Source organism: Nestor notabilis, unplaced genomic scaffold (assembly GCF_000696875.1).
Source record: "Nestor notabilis isolate BGI_N333 unplaced genomic scaffold, ASM69687v1 scaffold7320, whole genome shotgun sequence".
In the NCBI taxonomy this organism is placed as follows: domain Eukaryota; kingdom Metazoa; phylum Chordata; class Aves; order Psittaciformes; family Psittacidae; genus Nestor; species Nestor notabilis.
Genome location: NW_009911489.1, coordinates 3,335 through 14,628, shown reverse-complemented (window position 1 = coordinate 14,628; position 11,294 = coordinate 3,335). Strand labels below are relative to the sequence as shown.

Sequence of the window (11,294 nt, the reverse complement as noted above, 5' to 3'; positions counted from 1 at the left end):
CCCGCGCCCCCCCCGCTGTCCGGGCTCGGCGCAGTAAACCGCGCCGGAAAGTTTGCGGGATGTTGCCTTGCGTCTGTGGGCATTTACACAGCTCCCAAGTTCCCTGGGACAACCGCTTCGTAAAGCGGCAAATATATAAGTGCTTGCTTCGCGTAGCTCTGCCGAAACACTGCTTAAAAAGTCATTTGGGACCCGGGGGGCGACTTCTGGTTTTCAGCAGAGTTCTGTGCACTCTTTTGAGTGCGCTCGGGTTTTGCCTTTTGCTCAGCGTAATCCTCTTTCTCATCTCAGTAAACATTTATTTTTCGTCCGGTGTTATTTGTACTTCCGCTCGAAGTTTGGAGCAGGAGTTGAGGATAACGTTAGGGTTTACTGGTCCTTCATCGGCCTTTTATGAAAGAATTTGGAACTTCTTAAAGTGAGCAAGAGAAAGGGAAAGCTGAGATGGAAATTACCTTGCTGGAAAAGTACAGAGGGGTTTTCTACATCTTCACTTTGTAGGATTGCATGCTTTGACGTTCCCTATCTTTTTTCGGTTTTAGTAGACGGAGCAGGTCGAAACACTTCTAAGTATCTTTTTTAAAAGTAGCTGTTTTCTTCTGGTTTTAGTTTTTGATCTGATTTTGCACATCGTGTTCAAGTGAAAGACAGTGGGAGTGTGAGAAAGGAATGCTCACTGAGCAGCTTTCTTGCCTGTTGCTAAAGGATGTGTTTGAAATTAGTTGGATTTTGCCTGAAACGATGGGATGGAGGTGAAGCTTTTGTTTAGTTTGCGTGGCTATCGTAAGTTAAATACGTAAATAACGACTATTTTTTAAAAAAACCCCTGCCATTTTCCTAGGAAAAGCAGTGTGCTTTACTATAAAATCTGTAGGAGCCTCCCCCCACCCTTCTCTAGTAATGATTTTAGGTTATGGCTGGTTTACACGGTTAGACGGTAAGTTTTGAGTCAGTTGCCCAGAGGGTATGTTTTGTAATGGTGTTTCAGGATTCAAAACGCTGAAATAATGTTATCAGAAAACTACCCGCTGCCTTCCGGGGTCCTCAGCCCTGGCAGTAGCTTCCCACTTTGGCAAGACAGGGTGGGCGAGCTGCGGCGAGGGAGAGTTTGCGTTGTATGTCTTGAAATTGCAAAACAAACCCTCGAAATTCTAGGCGCTCCCCTCTTCCCCGGTCGTACTGTGGGTTCAGGTTTGCAAACTTACGGGCAGTCTGTGCAGGGCTCAGGCAAACGCAGCATCGCTGGTCCTGGAGACACTGGCAGGAAGGTGCTGCTGCTGCTGGGCAGCAGTTGGAGTGAATGAATAGAGTGGCCCCGTGAAAATTTCTTGCATCTGATTTGAATTCTGGTTTGTTAAAACTTTCTGCTATGGTTTCATATCTAAAGATCAATAGGAAAAAAGTTCCTCAGACTGCAACAGCATGCCTTTTTTAATGACTTTTTTTTTCTTGCTCCCTCTTTTATTCTTATTATTTATTTTGTTTAAAGTTCAAAGCTCACGCAGTTCACTCTTACGAGGAAAACTTTCCATTTAAAATGTATTTTTGGTGCAATCAATGGATAAATAAGTTTACCCTTGTAAAATCCTCTGCATGTGCATGTTTGTAAAGTTCATATTGGATTAAGCAGAACAGCTCTCAGATTAATAGCAGAAATTACTTGCAGCATAAATTATGTTCAACAAGTAACTAATTACTGGTTAGGAAGTGGGCAGGAGATTGTGGCATTATTTCCTTTTGTTAATAACTTCAGCCACTTTCATGACATTTTAGAATTTTATTTTTTACTCCAGTTGGTTGGAGTTACATTTTCAGTTTTAAAAGAATATTCTTGGAGCATAATTTTCCAAGGCAGAAGTTATATGGGAGAGCTAAGACAGCTAGACTGAGGAAGAGAAAATACTTGCTTCCCTTCCATAGAAAGGCTTGTAAGAAGCAGTGCCTTTTCATGTCAATAATGGATTTTGGTAAAATCCTTCTGCAGCATTATGAACATCCACATAATTGTTACTGGGCCCATGAAATGAGAGAAGTTATGATCGCTTTCTTTAGTCAGATCTGAAGGACGTGGTGCTTAAGAGAAATAATTGCTTAGTTAGGCTGCTTTTAGTTTGTTACATAATTAGGCCTTTTTGTGGGATAACTGCAGTCTGCCAGGGCAGAATACAGACACTTGTGTTTTTTCCAAAGGTGAGCCCGAAGTGTAGAGGGGCCTTGTGAAATATCACTTATGTAGATGCAATTCAGGAATAATTACTGAAACCCATATGGTGGAAGTCGGTGGAAGTCGCCGAAACCCGGTGTTAGCTCAGACTGGTTTGTGTGTGTTTCCCCCACATAACCCACATCTTTGTCTTGCTGCAAAATATTTATGTTTTAGTTTGTACCTTATTTATCTTTCTGATGCTAAGTAGCATCTGGCTCCCTGAGGACGAGCCCTCCTGTATATTTAACTGTGCCAGTGCTTATTGCATAACTGGCTTTTAACCATATTCATGCTTTAATTGTGGAAACATGAATCTTTATTGAAGTGACCTGAGGTGCTTCTCAGAAAACACGATTATGTTTCTTGAAACTGTTTGTGAAAAACAAAAGGAGCAATTCTGCCGAATGCCCATCAAAGAAGCTTTGTTGTGTGTATTTTCTATATCTGAAGGTGCATCGCACCTATGTGCTTTGCAGCCTTGAAGAAATGAAAGTTGAAATGCACAAGCAAAATTGTTGCTTCGTGCCTGTGTGGCTGGTGCTAAGGAAAAAAAAAAATAAGTGTTCAGCTGTTTTAACCTTTGCTAGCCTCCTTCCATCCAAAGGTGACAGGGTTCAGATCACAATATGTACTTCAATATCTTGCCAATGACCCCCGAATAGAGTCTTACTGGTTGCTTAGCAGGAAGTTAGTAGTTTATTTTAGCTTCACCTTATCAGCTTTGCTTCTTTTGCTAACCCTATTCCCCTGTCACCCCTCAGATGCCAGACCCCCGAAGAGGAGATTGACAGGTAGTTCCCATAGCTCCGTTTTACCCTCCAAACAACAGGGATTTAGTTTCTTGTCCCTTTGCCAATGTTTATGTAGCCAAAGTTTAGATATAGCCTTAAGGAGCCTTTCTTTTACGTGTCACTGGAACAGTGAAACTGTGCTGAACTTTTTGAAGAAACTGTTGCAACTGGAACCCCATCTAGTGTTCGTTTTGATTCATCCATAAGGAAGACTTTTTTTAATTGTATTCATTAGGAGGGATTTGTTCTTAGTTTCAAGATTGCTTGAGATTATTAGGGTTTCTCTGATACCAGATTAGAGAATCTTTGATAAAACTTAGCTTTAATGTATAAGAGAATTGTGTTGCCAGTAATGATACGGGAAAATTTTGAAACTGTGTTAAACAGGAGCACAAATACCCACCTTACCTTGCGAGCAATTTTCTTCTGAACAAATTGTTACTTAAAACTTACTGTTTGTGAATTGGTTAAAGGAAGGAGGAATTAAAAGTGTGTGTATGCACTGGACACAGATATACTTCAAAATGTTAGTGCACATCGGGGTGCAGAAAACATGTATTTTGAACTGCCTGACCATGTAAAGGGAGCTGCTGAAAAGTTGGTAGAGATAGAAATGCTTTATTATTGTAATAGGAATTTTAGTGAGGAGTCATTTTGGAAACATTTATATAAATAATAAATATACTTAAAATATTTAGGAGTTTTCAAACTGTAAGTCCTTGTTCAGTTGCTTCGCAGTGGAAGGCAGATGTTTATTTTTTTTTCTTTTTTACAAGTTTGTTAAGCATTATGGAATGTTTTGGTTCCCATTCTAGAATATGCATCTCAAGTGGCTCAAAATTCCCAGTTTGAAATGAGTAATAAGTTTCAGATGAATAATCTAGATTGAGCACCAAAAAATTCATGATCCTTAGGAAACCAGTAAACTGAAAAATCAGCGTCTGACAGGGGACTTGCAATAAAAACTATCCATAATGTATTTTTAAGTTGTGGACATTTTTAAAAATAATTAGTGTTTTTTAATTTTGTATATTCCCTGTCCTTGCAGATTTACTTTTACCTTTGATTGTGTAAACACCACATTAAAGCAAGATGGAAGGTTTCTGCACTGTGATAGGCACAACAAAGAAACTTTATTAGTCAGGTCACCAATTACTATATTATTCAGAACAGATTATTCAAGGAAATATATTAAAGGCTAGCAGATGTGGTCAGATACAATAGTGCTTAACTATGCACTGAAAACCGCACTGTATTCTCTTCCTATGAAATGTAGAATTGCACTTTTCAAAGCCTGTACGACTTTTTTCAACCCTCCACTGCTGCTCAGTAGTGAATCTTTTCACTTCTCTGAAATAGAGGTCGATGTGGACTACAGAACGCTTGGAACCCAACGCTAATTTAATAGAAGCCTTCTGAAAGTATTTTTTGTTTTTCTAAAAAAGATTGTTTAAACCCCACTGAATTGAATCGTCAAATACAGAAATGAAAAATTTTCCTGTGATTGAGGCACAGATGTTACTGCGGTGCTTGTGATGCGTGCGGTATGTGAATTTCCTGAAGACTCATGTATTTAACCTTTAGATTATAAAACACTCCAATTTGCATTAGGCAACAACATAAATAAGTTTCTGATACAGGGAAGCAGTGAGAATAGGTATGTGGAGTAACTTTCACTTATTTAAGGAAAAAAAAATACTGGATTATTTTGTGAGTGAAAAAAAACATCAAATATGCTTCAATTTTAGGGCAGAAGTGCTAAATATTTGGAGCAATTCCATTGTAATGTGTACAATTGATGAAGTCAGTTTTCTGATTTTCCTTGCTAGTTATTTAGTTCTGAATCTGCCATTATTTGTCTAAGCACAGCTGACCAAGCAAAACTGTGTTTTAAAGTGGCTTTATGTTTTGATAAATGTGATCTAGTTGAAAAGTATTTTCCACTGAATGCAGAGCTTAATAGAACATGCTGACATAATAGTTTTAATGCATTTTGTTGAAAATGTGTGAACAACCAGAATAGCTTTTGTTCCTTCATAATTGGCTGTAAAAGTAGATGGAAACATAACCATTACATATGGAAATGTGTGAAGAGAAAGAAATAACATTTCTGTTGAATATATTAGGAATTGCATTTCCTAGTTTAAAATAAGCATCTGAAATGGATGCATCGTTTGAAATTGGTTGTCAAAATAAAAAGCCTTAAGTGGAATGTTTGTCATATTATTTTTATCCTGAGTTAAACACACGACCGCTAAAGGAAAGCATGCAACTTTAATAAATTTCTTTTTAATATTTTGTTTCTTCTTTTTTGCTCAGTAAGCAGAAAAATACTTCTAAAAGCACTTAAAAGATACATTGGTATCAACAACTTATAGTATGATTAAACATTAATTTGGCAACTAATCACAATTGCTACTTTCCTTTAGTTTCTTCACTCTGTTACATTGCTAGAGACATTTACAATATTTCTGGTGTGCTTGTACTAAAGTCTATGTGTACCAAGCATACAACAATAGCTGGTAAAATACCGTCAGAAACAAAAATGTAAAATGAAGTGCTAGCAATCTGCATGGCACGTCAACTTCTTTGTCTTACTAAAGGGAAACATTTTTAGGTTCAACTCATTAAGAAATAGAGAAAATTAAAATGAAATGATTTACAGGAACTCTTTAGCTTTTCTGAGATTTAATTTGGAAGTCATGGAAACTACCTATTATCTGATTTAGTGTAGGGGAGAAACATGCAGGGAGGTAATCCTTGAATTAAACAGTTTTTTTCACAGCCTTCCAAGATGACCACACACCATTTGTACAACAGAAGTTGGTGTCCTCATGCTGAGCAAACAATAGGGAGCCATCCTGTCTTTGAATAGGATCAGCTAGTTTAGAGTCAGATTTTTTTAATGTTTAATTTACAAATGGATCCTAGTGATAAGAAATGTGCAACTAGTGGAAACAAACACCCAATGAAAGGATTTTATAATGAGAGGTTCAGTACAATCTGTTAAACAATTGAGAACAGTTAAGAACAAATAGTTTTTAAATGCATTCAGAGTAAGAAAGTTGCATAGCATTATCAGACTTAAAACCAGGAGTTATCTCTTAATGCATGTGAAATTTCCTTTTAACTGCTCATCTTTCTTGATGTTTATTCAGAAATGTAAAACTGCTGGCTTTATAGATAAGAGACCAGATTCTGGTGTTTCTTACTCTGATGTAAATTCACATTATTTCCAGTGATTGTTCAGATTTATACAAGAGTTTTTCAGATCAGAATCCCACAAGGAGTGCTCTTGATGGAGTATATGGTGGCAAATAGAACATTTGTTTAATTTTAGAAGCATTGCTTGAGGCATTAAAAGTGGTCTTTAAAGTGCTTTGTCACTTTATCATTTTATGCTAAATGTTACTATTTTATAAGGGAATTTCTGTTTTCTATTCAGTTTATCCGTAACTGTAGCAGAACTAAGTTTGGTGGAAAACCAAAGTGTCTTAACAGGTTTATAGCTTATACCTTGTATAGGGACTTGGAAGAAATGGGGGATTGTCAGTATGGAGCTTGGTAATGCATACTTTTTTTTTTCCCCCTTGCCAACAACTGATTGGGACTTCGAATGACTACAAATTAGTTTAGTGATGGGGCAACTGTCACAGATATCTTTGAATCAGTTGAAAATGAACAAGGTTGACAGGAACGTGAGAGTCTAATGAGTCCTTCAAATGGCTGATTTGCACTCAGTGGACAACTAGACAATAAGCAGTATGAATTATTGGAAATCAATACTTTGCTATGGAATTTCATTATGCTCCAATGCCTTTGGTTCATAGTATTTTATATTTTGATGGATTATCTGAAGCAAATGATCATCTAAGACACAGGGATTGATAAAACTCTCCTGTACAGTTTTAAATATTTTTTTAACTTGTTTCTGTGAAGTAGAAATATTGATCTATTTTCATGTACACTCTTAGACTATTTTAGACTGGTAGATAAAACCAGTATTCTTAAATCAAATGTCCTGCAGAATTTTTTTGTATTAGTGGTTGGTTCCTAATCCATCATCTTTTGATGTTTTAGGAGACACAGAAAAGGGTCAAGCAAATCGAACCACTAAGAACAAGGACGCCCATGTCTGTGGCAGGTGCTGTGCTGAGTTCTTTGAATTATCAGATCTCCTGCAACACAAGAAGAATTGTACTAAAAATCAATTAGTTTTAATTGTGAATGAAAATCCAGCTTCTCCTTCTGAAACCTTCCCTCCTAGTTCCCCTTCTGATAATCCTGATGAACAGATGAATGACACAGTTAATAACACAGATCAAGTAGACTGCAGTGACCTTTCAGAGCATAACAAACTTGACAGGGAAGAATCCATGGATGTGGAGGCTTCCAGCATTAACAATAGCAGTAGCAGTTCCAAGAGTGTCAACAATAGTATTACAAGCAGTAACAGCTCCACAATGGGTACCTCAGCTGTAACAACCTCTCTACCTCACATAGGGGATCTGACAACATTAGGCAACTTTTCAGTGATAAACAGTAATGTAATAATCGAAAACCTTCAGAGTACTAAAGTGGCGGTAGCACAGTTCTCACAGGAAGCGAGATGTAACGGTGCATCTAACAGTAAGCTTGCTGTACCTGCCCTCATGGAGCAACTGTTGGCATTACAGCAGCAGCAGATCCATCAGTTGCAACTGATTGAACAAATTCGTCACCAAATATTATTGTTGGCTTCCCAAAACACAGACATGCCAACATCTTCTAGCCCTTCTCAAGGTACTTTACGAACATCTGCCAACCCCTTGTCTACATTAAGTTCCCATTTATCCCAGCAGCTGGCTGCAGCAGCTGGATTAGCACAAAGCCTTGCTAGTCAATCTGCCAGCATCAGTGGTGTGAAACAGCTACCCCCTATACAGCTACCTCAGAGCAACCCTGGCAACACTCTAATTCCATCCAATAGTGGCTCTTCTCCAAATATTAACATACTGGCAGCAGCAGTTACAACACCATCCTCAGAAAAAGTGGCTTCAACTATTGGTGGCTCACAGCTCAACAACCCACCAGTATCAGCATCATCTTCACCAGCTTTTGCAATAAGCAATTTATTAAGTCCTGCATCTAATCCACTTCTACCTCAGCCCACACCTAGTAACTCTGTTTTCTCCAGTCCCCTGTCCAATATCGGAACACCTGCAGAGGATTTAAACTCCTTGACTGCCTTGGCACAGCAAAGAAAAAGCAAGCCACCAAATGTAACTGCTTTTGAAGCAAAAAGTAATTCAGATGAGGCATTCTTTAAGCATAAATGCAGGTTCTGTGCTAAAGTGTTTGGGAGTGACAGTGCCTTGCAGATTCATTTACGTTCTCACACAGGCGAGAGGCCATTTAAATGCAACATATGTGGAAACAGGTTCTCCACAAAGGGAAATTTAAAGGTTCACTTTCAACGTCATAAAGAAAAATACCCTCATATTCAGATGAATCCGTACCCGGTGCCAGAGCATTTGGACAATATTCCCACAAGCACGGGTATTCCTTATGGGATGTCTATACCGCCAGAGAAACCTGTCACGAGCTGGCTGGACAGCAAGCCAGTCCTCTCCACCCTGACGACTTCTGTTGGCCTGCCACTTCCACCAACAATTCCAAGCCTGACTCCATTCATCAAAACGGAGGAGCCTCAGCCGATTCCCATTAGCCATCCTTCCTCTAGCCCTCCCTGCTCTGTCAAGAGTGACTCGGGAATAGCTGATCCTACATCAAAAATTTCAAATGGATTTTCCAATGAGGTAGAGGCCGGTGCTTTGCCTACATCAAATGGCAAAATAGAAGAAAACCCTCAAAACACAAATGCCATCACTAACGTGACCAGCTCCGTGAGCTCATCAGCAGCAGACTCGGGCTCCAGCAGTGTCGCTACTTTTACAAATCCACTGATGCCTCTAATGTCAGAGCAATTTAAGGCAAAGTTTCCATTTGGAGGACTGTTGGATTCAACGCCAGCATCTGAAACATCAAAATTGCAGCAACTGGTAGAAAACATTGACAAAAAGGCAACTGATCCTAACGAGTGTATAATTTGTCACCGTGTTCTCAGTTGCCAGAGTGCGCTGAAAATGCATTATCGCACACATACCGGTGAGAGGCCATTTAAGTGTAAAATCTGTGGTCGTGCTTTCACTACTAAAGGCAACTTAAAGACTCATTACAGTGTCCATCGTGCCATGCCCCCCCTGAGAGTACAACATTCGTGCCCAATCTGCCAGAAGAAATTCACCAACGCAGTTGTGCTACAGCAGCATATCCGAATGCACATGGGAGGGCAGATCCCAAACACCCCTGTGACGGAAAACTATCCTGAGTCAATGGAATCAGATACGGGATCTTTTGATGATAAGAATTTTGATGACATAGACAACTTCTCAGATGAGAACATGGAAGACTGTCCTGACAGCAGCGTGCCAGATACACCTAAATCTGCAGATGCATCACAAGACAGCCTGTCTTCTTCCCCTCTGCCTCTGGAAATGTCAAGTATTGCTGCTTTGGAAAATCAGATGAAGATGATCAATGCAGGACTTGCTGAACAACTTCAGGCAAGCTTAAAGTCAGTTGAAAATGGGTCAGTGGAAGGGGATGTTTTGACTAATGATTCGTCTTCTGTTGGTGGTGATATGGAAAGCCAAAGTGCTGGAAGCCCTGCTGTCTCAGAGTCTACCTCTTCCATGCAGGCCTTGTCCCCATCCAACAGCACTAATGATTACCACAAGTCACCAAGTATTGAAGAGAAACCAGTAAGAACTTTGCCAAGTGAGTTTGCCAATGGTCTGTCTCCAGCCCCTGCTAACAGTGGTGCTTTGGACTTGACATCCAGTAACACTGATAAAATGATTAAAGAAGAGTCTCTGAGTATGCTCTTCCCTTTCAGAGATAGAGGTAAATTTAAAAACACTGCATGTGACATTTGTGGCAAAACATTTGCTTGTCAGAGTGCCTTGGACATTCATTACAGAAGTCATACCAAAGAGAGACCATTTATTTGCACAGTTTGCAATCGTGGCTTTTCCACAAAGGGGAATTTGAAACAGCATATGTTGACACATCAAATGCGAGATCTACCATCACAACTTTTTGAGCCCAGTTCCAGTATTGGCCCTAATCAGAACTCTTCAGTTATGCCTGCCAATTCCCTGTCATCACTTATAAAAACTGAGGTTAACGGCTTTGTGCACAGCTCTCCTCAGGATAGCAAAGAAGTATCCTCTGGTCTTGTTGCTTCGGGGCCACTGTCCTCCTCTGCCACGTCCCCTGTCCTGCTCCCTGCTCTCCCCCGAAGAACTCCCAAACAGCACTACTGCAACACGTGTGGAAAAACATTTTCTTCCTCCAGTGCACTGCAGATCCATGAAAGGACACACACTGGTGAGAAACCGTTTGCCTGCACTATATGTGGAAGAGCATTCACAACGAAAGGCAATCTGAAGGTACTTTTTCCTTTTACTGTTTTTAGGTTTCATTTTCTCCTTGATGGGGGTTTTTTATTCTTTACATCTGTTACAGTTGCAAGCAGTGGCACCTTTGGGTATTTGTGGTGTGACAAATGGTGTGTTTAGTCAGCTCTGGTAGACCTAGATGACCTCTTGTCTCTGCGCAGCCTCAGAAGCATGGGTTGGTTTTGATGCTTAATTAAAATTCATCTACCAGCAAAGACTGTCTGTGTAGAATGCAAAACAGAACAGCCAAATGATGGTTAGGAGTATTAATTAACAGAGAAATGCATTCTGTAACTCACCTCTTTGAGAAGTGAAAGGCTCTTGAACGTGCTGTTTTTCATAACTATCATGTAAGATGATGAGTGTTTAAAATAACATAATTCTGGAACTAATGAGTATTACTTTAATTGATTATATAACTAACATTTCCTACTGATACGTGTTTGAAAAAGCAAATATACTTAAGTTTTAGAACACCAGTTGAGCACTTGACTGTGTACGTTTTTCTGTTGACAGAGTATTTCTCTAGAGGTTGCTGCCAGTAATGTGAGATGAATAATTACTTTCAGGCCATTCTGTCTATACACAAGGCTCTCCGATGAGCAATCAGTAAAGGATACTTTCTGCCTGTCTGAAAAGGACGTTTATAGGGTAAAGGGTGTCAAATACAATACTTACCATTGCAATGAAACTGGACATAGCAATTCTAGCCCTGAAAGCAGCTATCTGCAATTGACAGAATAACATGAAGTCATTATAAACTAAATACATGTAATAAAGAAGAGTAACAAGCAA

At 39.4% G+C, this 11,294-nt stretch overlaps 1 protein-coding gene across 1 annotated transcript in view; it reads left to right on the top strand.

The window, feature by feature from the left end:
- Positions 1-7,082: 7,082 nt before the first annotated feature.
- The window catches only part of SALL1 (spalt-like transcription factor 1), a 4,906-nt gene continuing 694 nt past the window's right edge, over positions 7,083-11,294 (top strand). The window contains 1 exon segment of the mRNA XM_010015029.1: positions 7,083-10,490. Coding sequence (XP_010013331.1) covers positions 7,293-10,490 — 3,198 coding nt within the window. The 5' untranslated portion in view covers positions 7,083-7,292.